This window comes from Mizuhopecten yessoensis, unplaced genomic scaffold, assembly GCF_002113885.1.
Source record: "Mizuhopecten yessoensis strain PY_sf001 unplaced genomic scaffold, ASM211388v2 scaffold3355, whole genome shotgun sequence".
In the NCBI taxonomy this organism is placed as follows: Eukaryota; Metazoa; Mollusca; class Bivalvia; order Pectinida; family Pectinidae; genus Mizuhopecten; species Mizuhopecten yessoensis.
In genome coordinates this window covers 185295-211709 of record NW_018405003.1, presented here as the reverse complement: position 1 = coordinate 211709, position 26415 = coordinate 185295, and the positions used below count along the sequence as shown (strand labels likewise).

Sequence of the window (26415 nt, the reverse complement as noted above, 5' to 3'; positions counted from 1 at the left end):
CGATGTATACATCTCCCAATCTCGATTAGAAAACCTGTGATTATTGAGTGCTCAAATTTTACAAAAAACAAATGTCTTTATAATCACTTAATGAAGTGAGGTGTAATTCTTAAGTTTATAGAAAGAGATACATAACACTCGACCATTTTGTGTCGCACCTGTCGTATGTTCTTTGGTTAACCTGCATCGTGGACATATTATGCCAAGTATGGCGTACAAAGCAAACTCAATGTCGGTGATGTAACCATTTCCTCTAGAATTTGACGGTAAATCTCAGCCAAGTTCGAACTTAGGATTTGAGAAGCTGCACTCTTTTGACCCTTGGCAAATACATTTTCAAGGCCTGCACTAACCTTATTCAAGTTTGAAATGTTTTGCCCATTTTTACATTTAACTAACAAACAGACAAGTTGTTTTGCACAAAGGCACAAGCCCTTGGTCCCCTTTTCATTCAAAAGCTATTGATGGATTTTAACACAGTTTGACCCCCATGACCTTGACAAAAGGTAAAGCTTTTTGTTCATCCAACCGTAATGTATGCACAAATTTCATGGCCTTAGGCCAAGGTTTAATATACCTGACCCAAGTAAATTTGAACGTGGGTCATTTTAGTGAACAAACTTGATAACCCTTGGCTTCATCCAGTCATGTTGCATGCCAAGCATCATAACTTTGGTTTCTTGGTTCTTCAAAAGAAGGCGTTTAAAGGAAACGTGTTACCAGACAGATGGATACTGCATCATGGCATAGGCACAGACATACATGTTACAGAGTGCAGGTGAACTAAAAACTGTTCTATACAGTGAAACCAGACTTCATCCATTTGTAAAGGACCAAGATTATTTGTTGATCCAGAAACAAGACTTTTAGGACCACAAATTCATGTCAGATATTAAGCCAAAACAAACTTATGTGTACACTTTATGTTTCATGTACCCCAACCAACCCGACTTTTTACCTGAAATCCGAACAATTTTATCTCACTTGAACGCACTCCATCCAGATGAAAAAAACTACATATATATACCCTCTGAGTTAAAAGACCTCAAAATATGCTAGGCGATTTTTGTGATAGGTAATTTGTAAATGAGCCTGACTCTCCTAAAATAAATTTTTAAAATCCCAGCTGATCCTATTAATTTCAGTATTTTTTTTTGTCAATCTTCAGATGTCTATACAATAAAACCAGGTTTCACTGCATATTCTTATCATTGAAGTAAATTACTATGTTGAAACATTCTCTTTATTCTCATAAAAGACATATTCAATCTTATTCATGGTAAAATTGTACATGTACTAGCATCAAATCTACTTTTTTGTTCATAATATAAACATGTCTTTCGTATTAAAAATGTATAAATGTACATGTATTTTGAATTAAAACTGTAATACATGTGTTCTGTATTAAAATTGTATAGATCAGCTACATGTATGCTATTCAAAATTGTATATACATGTATTTTTCACATTCAATTCTAATTTAAATATAGATCACAGTTGTACTTGAATTCTTGGCATATCTACTGAACAAAAATACAGATACCGATCAGCAAAGAAGATAATACATATTGTATCTTAAAGCTTTTACAAGTTTGAATCTTGTACATCACCTCAATCAAAAATAGAAAAGCTCATTAATATTGTCTGAAGCACTCAAAATGTTTTCAACCATTTAGTGATATCCAACCTACGAAGTGGTATGCAACTGTTGGATACACTTGACATTAACAAACATGAAGTAATGTATTCAACCTACTTATGTAACCAAGGTCGCAGAAGGGCCCCTCCCCCTTCTTTTAAGTTCAGTAATAAAACCAAATCCCATTACACGTACAACAAAACAATATTAGCCAAGATCTAGATAGAAAATGTAAGGGAGACAATTTTAAAAATGAACAAAAACATCATCTGCAACATATCCTTCAAACCCTATAAAAGTATTTCGAGTCCTATGAATACTAATTAGGCCAAATATGTATCTAATTGGGCTGAATAATATATTATGTGTATTAAAGACTTCATGCATCGTTTGTAGTACTGACCACCTGCTCGGCCGGCATGTAGTCGGGCTGACAAGATATATGTACAATGTACTCGGTCTGTGTGGAACCGTACTCGCTACGTGCAGGGGAGTAATCAACGTGGACTTCCGAGTACGGCTGATCACTCGTAGACACATATTCTGTATGACTTATACCATACCCCATCTCTTTAGAATCTAACTGAGTCTGTTTGGGCAAGTGGTACTCCACATGCTCAGGCGAATGGTATTCCGCTTTTTCAGCGGATTTAAACTCGACCTGTTCAGGGGAATGGTAGTCTGTTTGTACAGGCGAGTGGTATCTGGGTTGTTCGGACACCCCGGCCAAATCAGTTTTGTACTCGGTCTGTTTCATAGCCACATACTGAGTAGAATGTTTCCGTTTGGGGCCTAACTGTTTATATCCATTATCGTGCTCTTTGTTAGAGACCGAGTTTGGACCTGCGACGACACCATCAACTTGTGGCGATCGAATCACAATAATCTTCTGACCGAGTCTGTGATCAACTTTCTGAATAGGATGCACTATTTGACTGTTGGGAATCTCTGAGTAAGCACCGGACTTTTCCTGCCTTTCTACCGGCCCTTGGTTAGAGTGGAACTTCTTCATGTGAAGGGTGATGCCGCGGTCATGTTTAAATGTAATGTTGCATATGTCACAAGTACTCTGTGTATCACTATCGTGCGCCTTCCGATGCTCCTTGAGCTGGACGTTCCAGGCCGAGGCGTAATTACACTGGTCACACTTGTATGGCTTCTCCCCTGTATGCGTCCGCATGTGACTCTTCAGCTGGTAGTCCTGGACACAGGAAAAGTCGCAGAGCTGACATTTGATTGGGTGGATACCTAGAAAAGGAAATGTGTACAATCGTTAACTTAAATCATTTTGAAGAATTAAGACTCTTTCAGTTAGTTAAATTTGTCCTCTGCATTAGGATTCAAATGACAAGTTGTTAGCATGCTATAAAATCCTCAGTTTTTACAGTACATAATGTTAAACCATTTTATTAAGATATGAATACCAGGTCAAGATAAATTTGCACATGTTTACTTTTCAAATTCATTCAAGGACTATTCACCTTTGAGAAGATCTAGAGTTATTCAAACCTGATCATTATATAATCCATGCACTTTTAAATAATAATTGAAATAAACTAATACCTATTGTGTATGGTGACATAATATAGAATTAAATTATCATTCCTGTGATTTGTGGCCCGTTATGATGACAACTGTACATCACTGAAGGAAGTGTGTTCCAGCAGGCACACACTAATTTACTATTAATATGATGTGTTTAAACCATTACAGTATATACACATCATAACTAGTAGTGTGTACAGCACCTCAGTCCTGTGCATAAAACCTTACCTTTTGCTTTTCATCCTGTGGTGTTGGGTACAAACAGTGATTGTTTACCTGTGATCACCATTAAGAGGAGGACTGTTTTTGTGGTGACTATATATTTATGGAAGCATCACTTGCCTTGAGGGTGTGACATTGGAATCCCCAATCCCAGAGGTGATGTTTTTCATTGTCTGACCCATGGCCAAGGCTTTGCCAAGAGTTAGACAACGAAATATTCATCTAAAGGGTTGGGGATTTCTTTGTTAAATAATCAAGGTAGGAAATAATTTTTCTCATCCCATCCCATCACTCCTGTTCTTTGTTTGAAAACAATAGTTTTCAGCATTTGTAAATCTGCAGTCAGCTTTTTAACCCTTTCACCACTGTAGACCATAATGGACTCGTCCATATCAGTGCATGGTAGAGTCTACTCAGTTACATAGGGGTGAAAGGGTTAATTCATGACTTCACATCAAGGGCTGATTGTGATGCTATCTGATGTTACCTGTAGCGTCATAGTGTTGTTTTCACTTGCTATCTGTCATTCCCTAGGGGGCGATAGAAGTATCCTGAACAGTGAAAGGGGAGATAATTCTACGAATGTACATCAAACCTTACCCGTGTGCCTCATCCTGTGGTGTTTGATGGACTGAGTCGAGTTAGTGGTGAAGGAACAGACTTCACACTTGTGGCTGTGGATTTTCAGATGTATTGTGTCCATGTGTTTCTTCATCCCTGATCGAAGAACTGTCTTTCCACACACCTCACACGGGATCTTGTTGCCCTCGGTGTCCGACCTAGCTTTACACTTCATACCCCTCACGTGACACTGTAGTCTCTCCTGACCAAAGAAAAACTCGCCACACTTTTCACACTGAGCAGCAAGTTCTGGATGTGCTACGGTCACATGTTTCTTCTTGTCAGCACGGCAGCTGAAGTACTCCAGACATTTCGGACACTTGAACGGTTTCTGGTCATGCTTTTTGGCCAGGTGTACTTTAAGACTCCTTTGTGTGTAGAATTGTTCGGCACAGAACTCACAGGTGTAGAATTTCTCTATGTGGTTTTCAATTCTATGGTGAAACAACACAAGAGGCTTGCTGAAGGTCACACCACAATCGACGCAGGTCAACTGACCTTGTAGATGAAGCTTGATGTGGTTCTCCATCGAGGCTTTGTCTGTCGCGTTGAACTGGCCATCGCACAGCTTACACGTATACCTGTAGTAGGATTTGTGTTCAAAATCTAGATTTCTATCCTTTTGACTTTTTGAGGTGAACATTGTCAGTTCGTACTTGTCCTCATGGTCCTCTAACTTTACGTTCACATCCTGGCATTTTTGGACAGCACTTCTGTGAATGGTTCGCAGCTCCTTCAGTTGGCTCTTCCGTTCCTTCTTTCTCTCAATTTCTTTCTTTTTAGCCTCTTTCTCCAGTAAAGTGAGTTTAGACATCCCTTTGACTTTCCAGAAGCTTTCTTTATTTTTCTCATCTCCGAGCCCTTTCTTTTTGCGACCCCTCTTCCCTTTTGGTTTAACATTGTCGTCAACACTTTCCTCTACACTGGGTTCTTCATTCAATTCTTCTTTAACAACCTCCTCATCTGTTTCAGGGTCAAAATCTGGATCAATTTCCTCTTTACACACAATTAGTCTTTGTTTCTTCTTTGCAGTCTCACCATTTTCACTTTCTAATTCAAGTTCGTCATCTTCATCAATGTCATCGATATCTTCGTCATCCTCATCATCAAGATCATCTTCACTATTGTCTAAATCTTCATCACTTATGTCCAATTCAATCATCTTCATGAATGAAATGCGATCTTTTCCTTTTAGCCTCGTACTGCGTCGGCGACCACTATCTTCCTCATCGCTCTCTTTGTTTTCCTCTAATTTTTCATCGACACTTTTGCTCTTATCGATCTTTTCATCACTGTTCTCCATTGAAGCACTAGCAGCTGATAGCTTTGGTTTCCGTTTCTTTTCCGATTTATCAGTCTCTGTTGGTGGTTTTGCTGCAACAGCTGTTTCATCAGTTTCATCAACTGTCCTTTGAAACGTTCTCTTTCTCCGCTTTTTGTACGGAATAGTAACATCATTTTCACAGTTTATCATACCTCTACCCCTGGTAATAGATGCATTACACACTAGACTTATAGGCCGAGGTGTCGTATGAACTGTATTTTCAGCTGCCTTGTTGTCACTCAATGGTTCGCCGATACGTTCAGTATTATCGTCAAATTCCTTTTTTACTCTGACAGCATTGGTTGATGATGCCGACGTCTGTGGCGGGGGTACATCATCCTTCACTACTATTTCTATGTCATCAGATCCACAGGACTTGCAGTAGAATGTGTAGTCATCCAGTTCTGCTGGTATATTCTTCCTGTTAAAGAGAATAGTTTCATATTCAAAAACATGCATAATGTAAGACATTCTTTTGCACACTGTCTAGCAGATCGTCTCATATTTCCTTGAAAATATTCTTCAGCATTTTTGAGTACTGAATTATTGACTGCTGGCTAGCACAAATCTTCACTGAAAAAGCAATATATACATAAACACTGTATCAAGTAAGTCCAAAAAATTCAAGGAAAGTTATGTGCAGAGGTTCTTAAAGCCATTTTTTTTTCTGCTTTATTTAATTCGTCTTGTTTTAGTGTCTACATCAATAGTTTTAAACATAACACTTTTAAAAAATATGGGGAGTGCGAAATCCAACGTCCGTGCAAAGAAATCAGGGAAGTTCTGTGCTTTGTGTTTAAATTTGTTCTGCTGATGACACACCTCATGATTCAAAACTAGTCAAGGTAAACTTGGATTGAAGCTGTTATACCCAGCACGATGGTGTCATGGTACTCTTTTGGTTACTTTTGAAAAATGTTTGCAAAATATGTTGCCTACCTTTAATATGTTATCTCCCCTTTGTTAAGATAAAAAAAAGTTATCCAGTTTAATAAATATGCAGATGGTCTTAAAGGAGATACATGAGCATATTAACAATAAACTCAATGACTTTGATTATCAAAAAAATAAGTTCAATGGCATACCAGTATATCATATTAAGCTACCAAATTACTTCCCTTTGAGCACTGTCAAATTTGGAAAAATCTCAAACATTCAGAAATTATTTGCATCATGTGAAAATGTATGCCCTAAAAGAAGATTTGTTTGTGTATATCTTATATCTATATTCAATACATTAAAATATCTATTGACTTATAATTATATAGGCATGTCAACACAGAAATTCTTCTGAAATTCTTATTTGCATGGTATTTTGCATCCTCAATATTCAGGGGTAACGCTCACTTTCGCTCTCTGCACCCCTGGAATATGTCATGGCAAAATTGAAGGCATGGCAAAATTGAAGGCACGAAGATAGCTGTTTGATTGGTCTCAGGTAAAAAAAACACCTGACCAATCGCTAGGCTGATACCTGTCCTTTGAAGATTACAAAGGAGAGATGCCCAACTTCAAAGCCTGTCAATTTTTACTGTTACATGACCGCGATATTCATCAAAGGATCAAACTAGTATTCTTGTCTCATCAACAAGGTGGGGCACATTAATTGAGCCTTCAATTTTGCCCTCCTTACCACTGCTTGTTAACTAATCTGATCACAAGCTTTGTTTCATAATCTGGCCCACAAATAAAGAAAAATATAGTAAACATGTCTTTTTCAAAATAACTTTTTTTTTGCATCTTCAACTTATTGCAAAAATTTTCATATTATGATTATTTTTGCCATAAGTTGAAGATGCAAAAAAAAAGACATACTTTCTTATTCTAAGATATGAACTTACCTTCTATTCTTGCCGATAGAAAATGGACCTTGGGCTTGGGACCGTTTTTCATAACTGAAAAAAAAAATACATTCATGAAGTAAATTATATGACCATGTAATACATGAAAGGTTTTTGTTCTTGTCTTATAAAAACAGATTACCATGAAAGTGATCATCCTTCATACAATTAGGATTCATTATGACAAAGCAAGTGTTCACAAGTTTAGAGTAAGATCAATCGGTATAACTTCAAGTAAATAGTACAGAATTTATGGTCAAGATGATAGTTTTTCACCCCTTCTCTTAGCTTATCTTATGCCATATATACGACACTAAATAAAGCTTCTTGTATCTTGTTAGCCCAAGTTTTCCTCTGGCGCCGACACCAGACATGATGACAGATAGATGTACACCAGACATCTATCTGTCAAAATATCTAAGTCTGGTGTCAAGGCCAGAGGAAACTCGGACTACCCTTCTGTAAACGGGGTTTGAGATATATATATATATATATGCATGTCAAGTGAAATGTGTACTTCTGATCATGATAAACACTGATAATCTGACAGCTTATATTACAGTCACAATGGAATATTGGTGTGGCAGTTCTTGACTGCATTTTCGATGACAGGGAACTATAGTCAACATATACATATAGATCTCTTTCAGGAAGGATGTAAAAGTTCATCCAATTTTATTTCAAATCTTACCACCCCGACGAGATGTCTTTAATTCCTATTAATAAACCTTCACACTAGATTTATCCACTGTATCATGTGAATTTTAAATTGGGAAAGTTGCATCTCAAAACACATATTACACAGTATATAATATTGGATCTAGGAGCATGCTTAGTATCCCTTAGCTGCGATAACGTAGCTTCTGACGACGAGAGATTCTTGTATATATTGCGTGGCCGGGTATTAAGAGGAGGCCGTGTATTAATATTGTAATATTATTATTATTACTAAGTATCCGTACGTAGGCCTACATACCTTCCATTTCTATCACAGATTAGACATGTTTGATGCAACAGATATTTATATGATATTTTTCATCTACCAGGGTTATATATTATGTTTATTGATTAAACGTAAAATGTTGATGACGACCCCATGACTGCGAAATGTACAACCAAAATTGCCATTACCGGTCCAGAAGGAAATGAATAACATCGGCGTTGCTTTCCAACTTTAGTGTTGCTTTGACCGAATTCAACCTTTCGCGATCAACATCGCTTCCAAGCACTACTTCACGTTGACACTTTTTCTTTGTACTAGAAACCACTTGCGTTAAGGATCTATTTGGCTCAACTGGGCGGGTTCTTGGTCGCCCTCGCCGGCGTTTTATATTTGGATTTTGAGTCCCGTTCTTCCCCGCCGCCATGTTTATTCATAGTATTTTCTAATTTTAAAACCGTATAGGCCTAGTCGATCCGGAAAATTCAACAACGCACTGGAGAAGAACTCGGATAATCATTTCAATCTTTATTTATCCACAAGCAGTAACTTATAACTTTCTTTGAACATTTATTTGTTTTTGTCTTAAATGAGAACCGAAGAATACGTAAGTCATAGCAAAGTACCAATTTTAACCGACTCCTTTTCGAGGGCCTCAATCTCAGAACTGGCTGGAGTTAAAGTTCCCGCGAATTTTCGATAATTCCATCTGAAACGACATGTACTTCCTGGTGTGATTTATTAAAAGCAGAAATAGATATATAGGCCTTGTGTAAACATTCTGTTTTCATAATGCTTCAAAATCCCATTCTGAGAAATTTGTGGAAAAAAATATATTGACTCAGAAATATATACACCAAGGCCGTCTATGGCTATATTTTTCTTTACATAAAAGCGTTGTTGCATATTAACTACTAGGACAAAACTGGAATTTGCGACGAAATTAGAGAAAAAATCTGTCCAGTTCTTTCTGAGATAAATGTCATAATATGAAATGTTTACAGAAAGACAGACCACAGACAAAAAGGTGATTAAAAAAGTCTGCTACACTTTGTATCTGCTGTATAATGGTGGGCCTGGAGTGATGTTTAAATTGTAAAGAACCTGTGGCCGAATGAACGCTTCATCATATAAGCACCCTCTAGACTCCATGGGGTTTTACTCATTCTCTGCACCCCTGGAATATGTCATTGCCAAATTGTAGTCACGGATGCAGCTACCTATTTAATTGGTCAGTGACTATGCTGATACCTAGGCCTGTCCTTTGTAGATTACAGAGGACCTCGAGTGACGTATGTCTTCAAAGCGTTGGTCAATTTTACTGTTACACTACCGATTCTTTTAATTTACATCAAAGGATCAAACTATCTTCTTGTCTCATCCACGATGTCAGTGTACACTCGGAGCCTTTGAATTTACTATGACCGGCCGCTTCAAGGGGTGCAGAGAGCGAAAGTGAGCATTTTACCCCAGAGTATTGAGGATGTCATACAAGTAGTAACGTTATATCATCTAAATGTTAGCGAATTTTAATGTAATGTTAAAATGTTTTGTAATATATTATATCTGGGGCTTAATGGGCATTAAATGAACACTGGGCCTTGCAAAATGCAGGATAAATATACATGTATATAGATGACCAAGCATGATGACTTGACCATGATTGACCATGTTCTTATTACCAGTCAATTATCAAACATGTTCATAATCCAGTCATTTTTGCCTGAAGTACTTCAGAATTTTCAGACATTTTTTTGCAGTAATTTTCAATAAAAAAAATCAGAACTTTGAACTACTACATACTGAAAATTGATTTTAGAAGATATACCATCATGAAGTCCTACACACCAGTACAGTATTCACAACTCCTTATTTCGTCTTTGCGTATTGCAGAGTTATCTTCTCTTGGGAGCAGGTATCGATTGTTATGTCACTTGTTTGTGAGAGTAACGTCATCAATTTTTGAGAAAACGACGCAATTTTCTCGCACAAACCAATGACGTAACAATCAATACCTGCTCCCAAGAGAAGATAACTCTGCAATACGCAAAGACGGAATAGTCATGTAGATGTTAAATGTTGCGTTGTCGTGAGAAAGCAAACTTAAAAATAAAAGTGTTTCAAAGAGCTATGGCGGTTGGCTATGCTTATTTCCCCAAAGCTGTGATCAGCTTAAGTGCGCGCCTGCCTCTGTGTAATGCCACGACACGTACCCAGGTCTTTTTATACAGGTAGCTCTATCGGAATCCTGTGTCTAAGAAAAGATTACTGGAAACAGCCGAATTTAAGGATATGGCTATTAAATGTGCATCTCATGATCACAGTAAAGACACAACAAAATGCCTAATTTCACGTTATTTATATAAATCTAAAACAGATCGTATGCTGTAAGTTACACAAGCTTGTACAATCATTACAGGGGGGGGGGGGGGGGGGGGGGTACCAACAAGTTTTGAAAGGATTTAATTTTCATTACTACTGTCTGTGTTATGCTGTAATCTGTTTTCTTACAAAACACACGTCTTGGTTTTGTTCTTCCTGCACCTTCGAATGGCAAATTATACATAATTTTCGAATACCATGTCTAACATGTGTATTGCGCTTCTTACATGGTGCTGCAGTCTTCCTGCATTTCAAACAGGGGAGCTCGTGACTGTCCTCGACGATGAATTTTCCAGCAGTTTAATAACATATTTTTGCTTGGCCTTTTTCTTTTTAAATTCTGACGCAACAATCCCACATATTTTGTATTTCAGCAATATTTGTTAGTATTAAAATAATAAAAAAAAATCATTAGTGCCAATTGCAGGGAAAAACAATTGATAAATATCATTTGAAATGATGTCTTATCTACAAAGCGTAGGAAAATAATCAAAATATCATCGGTGTTCCCACATGTACAGGCCTGGGAAAATATAATAAGCTTGGAAAAATAAAACCTACAACTTGTGATAAACGAAAAGTTTTTCTCTTGCTGTTTCTTACAGTAAAATGTATATATAGTAATAAATAAACACATCAGTTTCCAGTGGCTTTGATTATGTATTTTGAATGCTCCTTCATGGATGGTAATATTTTGAACATTGCACAAATAGTTACAAACGGAAACTTGTATAACCATGCTTTTTAATCCATTTGGGAAAATAAAGACTGAAATTGGGAAAATGCAGTCATTTTTCAATTGGGAATGTTTCCCTGAACGTACCAGACCCTATAAACACCTTCCAAAAAACCTGTATACATTAATTTGGTTCAATAATTCCTAAAGATCAAACACATCAATTTGAATTGTAGCACTCTGTATCATTCACAGTTGTATGCTACTTTTTTATAACTTGCAGTCTTGAATTGGGCATTAAGGATATTGTATGTAATTTGGTATAATTGTTTTTATCCAAAGACATTATATATGTGTCTAATAACATTTATGTTATGATGAATAAAACATGAATGTTGAATGAAATCCCTCCTATGTGAAAGCAGAACATTGTTAAGGAGGTGGAACCCAGAACTCTTCTGTGACAGCCTCTCTATTGGTGCTGACGGATTGAAAAAATAATAATTTAAGCACAAAATGAAGGAAATTCTGAAATATATATAATATCTAAGGTTAAAATACTTCATCCAATTTATAATTGCAGTGTTTCTGTAAACTGTTTGATCTTGTGTAGGTATTGGGCCATACCCCAATAAATTCCTGTCTTTTTAAGATGGCAATTCATGCAAATCAACGATCTTTCTGGAAAAACAAGCAAATTCGTGGAATTTATATCCCCCACTTGCAGGACATATTGAAGGTTAACATTATTGAGGTTAGGTTTAAACATGTGAGTATCGTGCTGTTGAGACATAATGTATAGCTTGAAACTTGAAGAAAAAGAAATAAAGCCCTATACCTCATTGATTATCTGTAAATATGCACAAATCACATCGGTTCGCAAACTTAGCATGAGTTGGATGTGCATAAGGAATTTGGTTGAAACATCTTAACAATATCTACAACAACAAGTACTAATTGTAATGGGGGACCATTACTGATGTCCCCCAAACTGCCCCCATATTCGCAAAGATGCATCAGAAAAGGAGCACATTGCCGTAGTAAACCTACATATATACTAAATTTGAGTGAAATTAAGCAATTTCTAAATTGCAACCAATCAGAAGCCTTCGTGTGGTTGCTAAATGGTTGCTATAGCAACAAAACATATTCGGTTGAATTTGCAGTCCCCTTCTATCCCTATATACAAATTTTCATCAAAATAGAAAAATATCTAAATTTCAACCAATCAGAAGCCTCCGTGTGGTTGCTCTGGTAACGAAACTTATGCGGTTTTATTCACAGTCACCTAATACCCCTATATACCATATTCATAAAAATAAATAAATATCTAAATTTCGACTAATCAGAAGTGCCTCCATTTGGTTGCTATGGTAACGAAACCTATGCAGTTGAATTCGCAGTACCCTTATACCCCTGAGACCAATTTTCATCAAACTCGACCAATATCTAAATTTCCACCAATCAGACCCCTTTGTGTGGTTGCTATATGGCAATGAAACCTGTGCAGTTGAATTCACAATCCCCTAATATTCCTATGTATACACATTTTCGTCAAAATCAAACAATATCTAAATTTCGACCAATCAGAAGCCTCCGTGTGGTTTCTATGGCAACGAAACCAATGTGGTTGAATGTGCAGTCCCCTAATATCCCTATATAACCAAGTTTGAAGAAAATCGGTTAACATTTGTTGTTGTTATTGCACAGAAACAAAACCCAGCACATAATGACGTTTTCATTATTCAAGGTGCCATAACTTCACCAAATAAAGTCCGCTGAAAGTGGTCATTGTACTTGGCGGAGCCCTTATTGCATATAAACCCTGTGACCAAGTTTGAATAAAAATCAGTTAACATTTGTTGTTATTGCACGGAAATAAAGCATGAGAGACAGACAGAAAAACCCAAATTAATATCCTAGCTTTCACCAATAATAAATGAAAACATCTATAGCTACAGGTATCTGTAATAAGGGCAGTATTAACTGTGTGTTGTGGGGGGCGGCACTCTAAGGGAAAATGCATACATTGCACGCAGGGTAAACGGGGGTTTGACATTTTTCCTTTTAAAATACTTTTGGTGCTGTCCCCTTACAAAATGTACAAAAATTACAGATGACTCTACAGCTAGTACCTACTGATAAAACACTTTCTGTGGCCTGTTGAGCCTTAAAATTGCATATCAAGTACTGGGTACGCACACTGAAAACCAATCTGAGTACATTATTTGCAGATTAAAACGTCTAATATCGGCCTGCCATACAATAGATAGTTTTATTTGCAAATCAAAGGCCCTCAGTCAGCGAGCCGTTGTAGATATAACTGTAAAACGTAACGTTACCTGTCCAGTAGCAGCGTAGCTACTTCAGCATAAGAAGTAAGGGCGTATTCAAGTTTGACAGCATTCCATCGATCTATTTCGTTTCCAATATATATCCGCGACTTTCCTCTGTTCTTATCTCTTTCAATTCGTTTTTTTAATCTCACTTCTGCCGTCATTGTCGCCGGACGACCAAGCTTCGGCCGCTTCGACAAATTTAAAGGGGACGCCATCTTTAATTTGCTACTTTCTCTTTCAGATTGAAAATTGCGCATGTGCGCGGTACGTCAAACCGGATCCACTTCAAATGGATTCCGAGGTAAGTGTAAACAGAGACACGTGTGTACGATTTTACTAGATGTATCACCTTTCTTTTGAATGTATGTAAGCAATGAATGACTGTAATCAACCAGTTTTTATTGTGAAACGTTTTTTAATTGGCCTTATCGTTTTTAGGGCGAAAGGTAAGATTAATGCAAAGCCTAAGCTAACGATAACATTATCGGGGGCCCAGTAAGGGGTACCGATATTTTAATAAAACTACAGGACATATTCTTCATCTAGTACTATATCACAGGGCAGGCTATACGAAATATACCTGTTTAAGTCTAATTTCTAGTTACACTGCAGCGAAAAGAGGAAATGCGAGCACAAGGCAGGCTATACGAAATATACCTGTTTATAAGTCTAATTTCTAGTTACACTGCAGCGAAAAGATGAAATGCGAGCACAAGGCATATATATAAATAGAAACACCTGCTGTTATTTTGACATAAAATATCACTTTCGAGATTGATATAATTGTTGCATTTTTACTATATCCTGAATGCCAAAACAACACTTTTTATTATATTGCATTTATATATAACAAAAAGATAATAATTGTAAAACAAATCTCATTTGTCCATTGAACAATCCCAAATGTAATATCACATTTTTGTAGACGCCATTACCAGCTTCTCAGCCAAGCAGCACAATTAAGTTCAGGCAGTCCTGACAGAGGTCGGGGAAGAGGCTGACCCATAGAAGGGGTCGAGGCCATGGTAGGGGACGAGGACACGCTCGTGGCAGTTCAAGAAGAGGAAGAGTGGATCCAGCACATTCAAGTAGAGCACAGAGTGCAGGAGATAGCATACAAGCCAGGGGGAATGTTAAAGGTATTCAACAACAACTGTCTCTATATTGCTATTCGGAATAATCTGAATTGACCTGCACATTGTAAAATACGTGTATTTTATTATCAAAAGTGTAGTATAAGAGGCCCAGAGGGCCTGTGTCGCTCACCTGGATACCTAAGCAATCAAGGCAAAATATTCTCCAAATGAGATCAAGGGAATATGCCGTACCTCAAGGCCAATCCTTGAAGCATATCTGTATTACATTTTTCATACCCAGCAATTTTATGTATGGTTATGGGGTGGGGATCTCAACAGTTTCCAAGCTTTGACTCAGAAACTAGGTCCCTAGGGTTGTGGCCAGACCCCAGGATCAATTCTAATATCATGACTGCATTTGTCTCTTTATGCCCAACAATTGTATATATGGTTTTGGGGTGGTGATCTTAACCATTTCAAAGTTATGACCCAGGGGTTAAGTCTTAAAGGGTGGGGCAGTCCCCAAGGCCATCATGGAAGCATATGTGCAATCATCTCTTTATACTCAGTAATTGTATATACAGTTATAGGGTGGGCCTCTCAACTGTTTCCAAGCTGTGACTAAGAAACTAGGTCCCTAGGGGTTTGGTCCGACCCCAGGGTCTATTATGATATCATCACTGCATTTGTCTCTTTATGCACAGCATTTGTATATATAGTTTTTGGGTGGGAATCTCAAAAGTTTTAAGGTTATGGCCCGGGGAATATGTTTTCAAGGGTGGGGCCAGACCCTAGGGCCATCCTGGAAGCAAATATGCATTCTTCTCTTTATACTCAGCAATTGTATACCATGGTTATATGGTGGGATCTCAACCATTTCCAAGTAATACACTTTTTTTGGCCACACCCCTTAGCCCGGGGGGTCAGCCTCACCATTTGTACAATTTTGAATCCCCATCACCTAGGGATGCTTCAAGTCAAATTTAGTTGAATTCCAATCAGTGGTTAATAAGAAGAAGTCGTTTTAAGAAATTGTTGACGTCCATACGGACAACGGACGCAACGGTATGGCATAAGCTCACCTTGGTCCTTTGGACCAGGTGAGCTAATAATGCTAAATATATGTTAGATCAGGTTCCTCATGTTTCTAGGGTATATATATAGCCATCATATCTTAATTTGATTAAGACTTGTCATATGGTGAACCATAAATTTTCTTATTAAATTCAATTTTTTGAGAGCAATCAATAAAGCACTGGTTTATGCAAGTCCTTGGTTCAACATCTAGCTGACTCACTGACTTGAAAATGCTCTTAAATACACTCTTTCTATCGAGACGAAGATTGATGCCATTGTCACTTTACCAAGAGACAAAGTCTGTACTACATCATGTTTCCCAAAAGTACCCATCGTTGGGGTTTGACTTGGTCAAGGACAATGGAGAAAATGGTGGCGGCTTACCACCCAAGACCAGGAATGAACATCCCTGACTGGTGGTGTACTTGTGGAAACTGTAGACCAATGCCCACCCAACAAGAGAAGCTATGTTGCTGTAAGAGACCTGAGAATTGTGCTTCCGGTAAGTGCGTCTTAGAGTAGAATGTATACAATTTGTGTACGTAATTTATTCTCCCGGTAACAATATGAAGTAACAAAATCTGCTTTTATCTTTATGTAACTGATCTATCCTAAAATACAAATTCACCATTGCTATGTAGCTATATAAAAAGTCTATATTGTGCGATTGTTTGTAATGTCTAATATATTAAAGCTATATCTGTGTTTATTATATGCATGAACATTTCTCGCAATCACATTGGTCGGATCATATACACGTGACCAGTCCTCAAAAACTCATGTAGACTGGTTATCCGGTGAATATCAATTTCTAAATATAGCCTGTATGGAAATTCCCCGGAACCTGTCGTAGCAGTTAGACTGGAACGCGATCTGTCAGACGACATTAGAAGATGGCTTCTGGCGAACGTTTCTCCTCCGATAGGAAAATTACCAAACTATTCGAGGATAAAGATGCTGTTAAAGGGACATCACGTGAAAAGGCGTTTTTTTTAATGAATGTATGTATTGTATGCACTTCCACTTATGTTACCTCGCTATCCCCATATTCATAGTCTGTTCCAAATGTCCAGTTTGACCACTTGAATTGTTCGGGAAAGCCCTGCTAAAAATAGCGCCGATAACGTCACCTGACTAGGCGGTAAACACAAGTTGTGCAAGCGAGATGAAACGGTTTCGAAGGGGCCCCAGAGAGGGGCCGTCAGGCAACTACAACTTCTTACCGCACTATGAAACCAAGTTATATGATTTCTAACTCCGTATTCAAACTTATTGAACAGTAATTATTCATCATCAGAAGATAATTGCACACTTGCCAATATTCAGAATTTAAATTTATTTAGCTTTAAACATAAATTTGTTGCCAATAAAATTAAACAAGGGATGGGGCATAAGTTTTTACAATTTATCACAGCCTTCTCCCGTCATACATTTACAATTAATTTAAATGTCAACAATGATAATAGGCATAAACATAAAGTAGATATATTTAAATATATATTGAATTTAGTACCGGAATGTGACCGGTACAGGTGGTACGGGGCTAAACACCTTCCCTCAACAATGGGACAAACTTTTCTGTAAAAAGAAATATTCACGAGACGAATATCCCTTTTTAAATGTTTACATAAAGTGCATATATGCAATGACAAACTACACGCGAATAAAAAAAGGAAATGTTTGTGAATTTATTTATTACATTATACAACTCAATGTCTTTGGCCAATTTTTTTTCTAGACCATGCATATACATCTATGTATACTCTCTTTCCCACTTTCACTGTCTCCATACGCTAACATTGAGTAAGTCATATAACCATCACACACAATAAACTGTATGGAAAAACCACTACGTGTACATGTAGAATATGTGTCAATAAGGAACGTGTTGAGATACTTGATAATTGTATTTTTTCAATACTTTACAGAGATTAAATCATACTTGTAAATGGACCTTTTTATGTTGAGACAACTTTTCTTTAATCAGTTTTACAACGTAATCAAATATTTTTTCCCCGTTTCCAATATGTATTCCAATTCTATCTAAAGTCGAAAAATTATTCTTTATAGAGAAAAGGTTGTAACATGATCATACATTTTAAGTCAACATCATATGAAAACATGAACTGTTGAAAAATTACGATTCAAAAAAATTGTTATGCGATCCTATTTACTAAAAGTAGGTTTGTCTTCCTCAGTTATTCATCCTCGTCCGTCATTTTGACATTTTTAAATCAGCTGCGATAACATAGCTTTCTGACGATCCGCGAAGAGCGATTTTTTTTATACGCCAGAGGAGGCCGGGTATTATATTAGTACTAATTTAAATCTTGCATGTCAAAACAAAACAAAAATCGTTTAATTCAGCAATATAATTAAATCATTCCATTTTACTGATCCCGGTTATATTATAAATTATGTAAATCTAATAGCACACGTATCTCATTTGACCCCGAGCACCGACAGAGGATCAGAGAACAGAATACGCCATGCCCATCACAACAGTTATCCCTTGGAAGGCCTCATGGCAAAATCAAACTAACCAGTCACTTATCCCTTTCTTTCGCATAAACCACTGTATAGTTATAAAAAAAAACACGAAGTAAACTCTCTCCGATTCATGCCCATTAACATATTAAACTAAGTTCATCTGTGTTCAAACTCACACAATGATACAAGCGAGGTTAATAGTTGTAGATATTTATTCATAACATAAACAGCGCTAGCATTTCTGTCGATTTTATTTCAGCTTAACCGGCCGCTATCCGGAAGAATACATGCACCGTAATAACTGCTACGGCAGTTATTTTCTGCTTTGAATACTTCCCACTGGCAATACAGTAGATTTCTCTTAATATCACTTCCCATTTGTCAGAGAAAAACATGATATTAACAGAAACATGACATAAACAGAATACATATTTTATGAAGTTTTTCAGCCCTCAAAACCGGAAGTGAACTTAGTCAAATGCCTAAGTGATGTGGCTCTACGAAGAAGATTGATATTTTGTAACTAACCTTGTTCTTTACTCTAGTTGAAATATAGATATAAGTAAATAAGTATAGAAATCAATATATTATTTGTATTTCATTTCAGTATGCAGTTACATTTCATATAGTTAGTAGCAAAATGATGATCAGTACGATTGTAATTATGATGTAGGCATACAGGTGTTTGGCTGGATCTGCATCAAATTCAATTGTAAACNCAGTTTACGGATGTTAGACTGTCCTAGCTCCCCTAACCACAGGTGAATATCATGTTAACAAGTATGTAAGTCAAACTATTGTTTAATAGTCAGCCAGGTGTAAAAAATACCCTGTTAGGCCGAGGCATTGTTTACATAATGCGTCCAGGGTGTGACAGAAGGTCCCCAGGGCATTTATCATGAATCATTACCACCATTTACCTGTATTTTTTTGGGGACAGTGGCCAAAATAAAGTGATATTAAGAGAAATCGACATAAAATCAGGTGATAATAAAAGAATTGAATTGCATAGATTATATAGCAGGAAAAACGGTGCATCAAAAAAACATGATAATAACCGAAAAGTCACATTAACAGAAGTGATATTAAGTGAAATGTACTGTAATGATTCCGTAACGTACCCCTTGCACTATCTTTTGACCATTTGGCAACTTTTCGCTTCGTAGCTGACACGGTACAACACTTTTCTTTCGCTTACTTCACACGACCAGTCATTTTGTTTACAAATAAATGGTGTGCTATGCACATGCGCTAGTAGAGGGAAATCCCTGAACAAAACGTTGGTCAGACAGGTAGAAATACCGATGATTATCTTAGATTTAATCATTTTTATGAATCTATTTCAGCCAAATCCGATCGTTATTTTCCATAAGGAGTCTCACTTGATATGTTTATGTAGTATTTTAAAAAAAAGACACAAAAAAAGTTACTTCAGCGTGATGCCCCTTTAACGTAAAAAAAAGCTATTGAACACGCAGTGAATTTTCTCCATGCTTACCTTAAGAAAAAGAATCTAGGCGATGCCTTTGAAAGCTACAATGCTGAACTGTTGTATTCAAACCTGGCTAAATTTTACACGGAGACTCGCGTACAAAAATCAGATTCTTTGGTTTTGTTTTGTTTATTTTATTGTTGAAGCATATAATAAAACAGTTATGGGCTTTTGTGCTGGTAAATATGATGTGCTATGAACCTGAAAGAGTGATATTGACCTCGGCTTCCCTAAGTCAATATCACTCTTTCAGGTTCATATCACATCATATTCACCAGCACAAAAGTCCATAATTGTATAATATAGTATATATTAAAGCTATACCTGTGTATGTAGTATATATCAAAGCTATACCTGTGTATGTAGTATTTATCAAAGCTATATCTGTGTATGTAGTATAAATTAAAGCTATATCTGTGTATGTAGTATATATCAAAGCTATATCTGTGTATGTAGTATAAATCAAAGCTATATCTGTGTATGTAGTATATATCAAAGCTATATCTGTGTATGTAGTATATATCAAAGCTATATCTGTGTATGTAGTATATATCAAAGCTATATCTGTGTATGTAGTATATATCAAAGCTATATCTGTGTATGTAGTATATATCAAAGCTATATCTGTGTATGTAGTATATATCAAAGCTATATCTGTGTATGTAGTATATATCAAAGCTATATCTGTGTATGTAGTATATATCAAAGCTATATCTGTGTATGTAGTATATATCAAAGCTATATCTGTGTATGTAGTATATATCAAAGCTATATCTGTGTATGTAGTATATATCAAAGCTATATCTGTGTATGTAGTATATATCAAAGCTATATCTGTGTATGTAGTATATATCAAAGCTATATCTGTGTATGTAGTATATATCAAAGCTATATCTGTGTATGTAGTATATATCAAAGCTATATCTGTGTATGTAGTATATATCAAAGCTATATCTGTGTATGTAGTATATATCAAAGCTATATCTGTGTATGTAGTATATATCAAAGCTATATCTGTGTATGTAGTATATATCAAAGCTATATCTGTGTATGTAGTATATATCAAAGCTATATCTGTGTATGTAGTATATATCAAAGCTATATCTGTGTATGTAGTATATATCAAAGCTATATCTGTGTATGTAGTATATATCAAAGCTATATCTGTGTATGTAGTATATATCAAAGCTATATCTGTGTATGTAGTATATATCAAAGCTATATCTGTGTATGTAGTATATATCAAAGCTATATCTGTGTATGTAGTATATATCAAAGCTATATCTGTGTATGTAGTATATATCAAAGCTATATCTGTGTATGTAGTATATATCAAAGCTATATCTGTGTATGTAGTATATATCAAAGCTATATCTGTGTATGTAGTATATATCAAAGCTATATCTGTGTATGTAGTATATATCAAAGCTATATCTGTGTATGTAGTATATATCAAAGCTATATCTGTGTATGTAGTATATATCAAAGCTATATCTGTGTATGTAGTATATATCAAAGCTATATCTGTGTATGTAGTATATATCAAAGCTATATCTGTGTATGTAGTATATATCAAAGCTATATCTGTGTATGTAGTATATATCAAAGCTATATCTGTGTATGTAGTATATATCAAAGCTATATCTGTGTATGTAGTATATATCAAAGCTATATCTGTGTATGTAGTATATATCAAAGCTATATCTGTGTATGTAGTATATATCAAAGCTATATCTGTGTATGTAGTATATATCAAAGCTATATCTGTGTATGTAGTATATATCAAAGCTATATCTGTGTATGTAGTATATATCAAAGCTATATCTGTGTATGTAGTATATATCAAAGCTATATCTGTGTATGTAGTATATATCAAAGCTATATCTGTGTATGTAGTATATATCAAAGCTATATCTGTGTATGTAGTATATATCAAAGCTATATCTGTGTATGTAGTATATATCAAAGCTATATCTGTGTATGTAGTATATATCAAAGCTATATCTGTGTATGTAGTATATATCAAAGCTATACCTGTGTATGTAGTATATATCAAAGCTATATCTGTGTATGTAGTATATATCAAAGCTATATCTGTGTATGTAGTATATATCAAAGCTATATCTGTGTATGTAGTATATATCAAAGCTATATCTGTGTATGTAGTATATATCAAAGCTATATCTGTGTATGTAGTATATATCAAAGCTATATCTGTGTATGTAGTATATATCAAAGCTATATCTGTGTATGTAGTATATATCAAAGCTATATCTGTGTATGTAGTATATATCAAAGCTATATCTGTGTATGTAGTATATATCAAAGCTATATCTGTGTATGTAGTATATATCAAAGCTATATCTGTGTATGTAGTATATATCAAAGCTATATCTGTGTATGTAGTATATATCAAAGCTATATCTGTGTATGTAGTATATATCAAAGCTATATCTGTGTATGTAGTATATATCAAAGCTATATCTGTGTATGTAGTATATATCAAAGCTATATCTGTGTATGTAGTATATATCAAAGCTATATCTGTGTATGTAGTATATATCAAAGCTATATCTGTGTATGTAGTATATATCAAAGCTATATCTGTGTATGTAGTATATATCAAAGCTATATCTGTGTATGTAGTATATATCAAAGCTATATCTGTGTATGTAGTATATATCAAAGCTATATCTGTGTATGTAGTATATATCAAAGCTATATCTGTGTATGTAGTATATATCAAAGCTATATCTGTGTATGTAGTATATATCAAAGCTATATCTGTGTATGTAGTATATATCAAAGCTATATCTGTGTATGTAGTATATATCAAAGCTATATCTGTGTATGTAGTATATATCAAAGCTATATCTGTGTATGTAGTATATATCAAAGCTATATCTGTGTATGTAGTATATATCAAAGCTATATCTGTGTATGTAGTATATATCAAAGCTATATCTGTGTATGTAGTATATATCAAAGCTATATCTGTGTATGTAGTATATATCAAAGCTATATCTGTGTATGTAGTATATATCAAAGCTATATCTGTGTATGTAGTATATATCAAAGCTATATCTGTGTATGTAGTATATATCAAAGCTATATCTGTGTATGTAGTATATATCAAAGCTATATCTGTGTATGTAGTATATATCAAAGCTATATCTGTGTATGTAGTATATATCAAAGCTATATCTGTGTATGTAGTATATATCAAAGCTATATCTGTGTATGTAGTATATATCAAAGCTATATCTGTGTATGTAGTATATATCAAAGCTATATCTGTGTATGTAGTATATATCAAAGCTATATCTGTGTATGTAGTATATATCAAAGCTATATCTGTGTATGTAGTATATATCAAAGCTATATCTGTGTATGTAGTATAAATTAAAGCTATATCTGTGTATGTAGTATATATCAAAGCTATATTTGTGTATGTAGTATATATTAAAGCTATATCTGTGTATGTAGTATAAATTAAAGCTATACCTGTGTATGTAGTATTTATCAAAGCTATACCTGTGTATGTAGTATAAATTAAAGCTATATCTGTGTATGTAGTATATATATTAAAGCTATATCTGTGTATGTAGTATATATTAAAGCTATATATGTGTATGTAGTAGTATAAATTAAAGCTATATCTGTGTATGTAGTATAAATTTAAACGAAGGTTTAATTTCCAGAACTTTGGCATCTTGATATTGGATGAAGCTGTGTTGGCTCCTGTTCATCTCTACAGGCTATGTGTGCACTCCCTGATGAACAAGACTAGAACAAAGCTAATAGAACATGCTGCATATAGGCGTTATATATTATGGCAAGTTGGTCGTCTTGGGGCAGATGACAGACGAGTGATCCCGAGCCGTGCAGTCTGGGAAATAAGGGACAGATTTCTGACGAGTTTGGACAATATGCCAGTTTCAAGGCATCAAGAATTCTGTGAAACAAACAGAAGTGACAATATGGCCATGATGACAACGCAACATATAAAAAAATAAGTTTGTCTTGTTGTGTGAAGGAGACACCAAGACAAATGGTGGGAAAACAAGCAAAGAAGAAAGTCTCGTTTCCAAGGTCAAGGTCAGTGTTAATGAAAAACTTGGGCTACAGTCTTTGTCATTGAAATGTGCAATAGAAAGTTTAAGGTCATGGTCATTGGTAATCTAAATAGATCAGGAATGGGGATGGGGGGGATCGAGTCATGCACATGGCAGGGCCCATTCTGACCCGTTCTCATTTTTATGACACACCAGGGCATTTACTTTGTAGTACAGTTTACATTGTTACCAGCGAGTGATGAACAATAAAAAAAAAATTTGAGAAAAACTGTTTTATTTCTCCTTTTATAGGCAATACACTTTACATTTTATTATAAGCAGAATGTATACGTCCGGCTACATGAAAGAGCCGTCGTAATTGTGTGTAATATACATATATAAAATGATACCATATAAAGTCTCTATCTGGTTTGTACATTGTACAAGGCAAACAATCACAAATCTTCCACAAACTTGTTGTTGGTTCAAGCAATGGGATTTGCAAAATCTTTATCTTAAAAATGACAACTTCAATTTCTCTCTCAAAGTATCTTCTTGAAATTATTAAATTGACATTCTAAAATTAATAAATTGAAAAAATGCACAGAAGGAAAGAAGTTGTGTTTTGAGAGTGAATACACAAAAAGATCCAATTCTTCAAGAAAGGATCAATAAATACTGTATCCAATTTGTTCAATTTAAAACAAAATCAAAAAACTTGCAAACATGACAGTTTCTTACAATTGCTAGTGATAAAGATTCTTTGTATTGATTTGTTAAATTTGATCTCTTTTGACATCCATTACTTCCATAAGTAAAACAAAGAAAAAAATAACAAGTTGATAATTTACTGCAAGAAATGAAAGTAAAAGATGTATGACAATGACATATAATAACTATAACTGTAAGCCAAAGGCTAACTTATACCCATCTTCCCCCTCTCCTATATAAACCAGAACTGTAAGGGGAAAAAAAAGGAATCCAGAGTCTCCCACCAATAATGATTTGTTTATTCACTGAGCTGTATACACTTATTTAAGTATATAGGTCACTGACATACTTCCTGTTCTCCCTTCCCATGCAAAAACAAACTTGAAACCAAATCATGTTTGCCCAGATGAAGGACTTTTAATGAAATCGTCCTAATAGTTAAGGAGGAGATGTCAGGACACAGATTTTAAACAAAGTGCCGCGCCATGACTCCTTAAAAGGGTCCAAAAAAATACAAACCTGATATTATTAAACATTTGCAAATAAGGCCACACAAAAAACTTGTTTCCACTAACTTACTCAGAAAAAATAGGGTATACAAGTAGGCATTTTTTCTTATTTTGGGAAATATTTTTTCTATGCTTATGTAGAGTTCCGACTTTAACAGTGCACATCACTTTTTTATTTGACCTTAGGAAATAATGCTAATTTACATAAAGCTGTTATCATTAATATATAATGCATGCTTTTCATCAAGGTAAAGGTGAACTATTTATTGTCGTCAGTGACTGGTTAAATGAACAAAATCAACAATTTCATTCTTTATTTGTATGCAATTAATCAATGAATTTACCCCCAATGGGGCCTCAACCTGCATTGGCGTGTAAGGACTGCGAATTTTAAAAGCGACAAACATGCAACTAATATTACAACGAATATAGTTGTGCCGTTATTCAATTATATTGTAAGCGATATTGTCTTATAAATATAAGTGTGTTAGAGATTGACTAGCGGACATAGTTCAGATATATTCGTCACAAGCACACAATTTTCTTACATTAGGCGTGTAACGTTTATGTACCTGTCCAGCAACAGATTGGCGAAATCTGAATCTGTTTTCAGTTCAGCTCCTTCTTTCATCTTTCTCCATCTTTCCGCTTCGTTTCTGAGGTAGATTCTTGTATGTCCAATCTTAACATCTGCAATCTTCTTTCTGCGTTTCTTTTCGCTCTCTGTTAAGAATGACTTCGGCCCTGGTCGCTTTAGTAAACTAGGCCAGGCATCCGCCATGTTTTGTCTCTCGTTCAGGTCACACGGGGTCACGGATGCGCAGAGTTAGACAGAGCCGTACCGTGTGTACGAAAGATAATTTTATGCAATAACAACGGGATGCAGAATTGTTAGACGACAGTTGTTTTTTTAGCAGTGTTCGCAGATACTTTTAGTTTGTGGAACTACGTTCAAGTGTAAGTTTTGTTGACGTATTTTCTGAAAATGACACTCTTTATGATATTTTTTTAGCAGTGATTTTTACCACTATCGTCCCTTTAAAGCTAAACATACCAAATGTCAAGGAGTTTCCTCACAACATCTGCGTTGTTATCACAGCCGTGTTCCTGCTTGAATCTGTCCCACCGATCATACTCTTGGCCTAGAGTAATTCTGGGGTGTGCATGCATCCATTTACGATGTCTCTGTTTAGTATGTTCAGGCGTAACCCTTTTCATGCGTTCTCGCTTCTGCTTGGAAGCCATTTTACATAAAACTTGTTTGCGCATGCTCTTGTAGACTTTACAAACGAGCCAGCAGCTGACTGCAGACACGGCCAATATATATATGCACTTGAAAGTTGTCATATACCTAATTGCTCATTATAAGGCCATGAATCAGAGACCTTGTGACATGGTTCTTTTGTTTTATTTTTATTTTCAGAGGTCTACAATTAATTAATATGCATATATAGATCTATACAAAATTTTCATGTT

At 35.5% G+C, this 26415-nt stretch overlaps 1 protein-coding gene across 3 annotated transcripts; it reads right to left on the bottom strand.

Moving 5' to 3' along the window:
- Positions 1-1225: 1225 nt before the first annotated feature.
- Positions 1226-26155, bottom strand: LOC110447427 (zinc finger protein 761-like). Of its 3 annotated transcripts, none has more exons than XM_021493115.1 (4): positions 25512-26155; positions 7193-7246; positions 4007-5772; positions 1226-2887 (listed from the first exon to the last, which is right to left on the bottom strand). In XM_021493115.1, exons 1-4 carry the CDS (start codon positions 25718-25720, stop codon positions 2019-2021), a joined length of 2898 nt encoding a protein of 965 aa, XP_021348790.1. In that variant the 5' UTR covers positions 25721-26155; the 3' UTR covers positions 1226-2018. The 3 variants fall into 3 exon arrangements, with proteins under 3 accessions (XP_021348790.1, XP_021348789.1, XP_021348788.1); XM_021493114.1 differs by lacking the exon at positions 25512-26155 and adding an exon at positions 13533-13750; XM_021493113.1 differs by lacking the exon at positions 25512-26155 and adding an exon at positions 8324-8596.
- Positions 26156-26415: the final 260 nt, after the last annotated feature.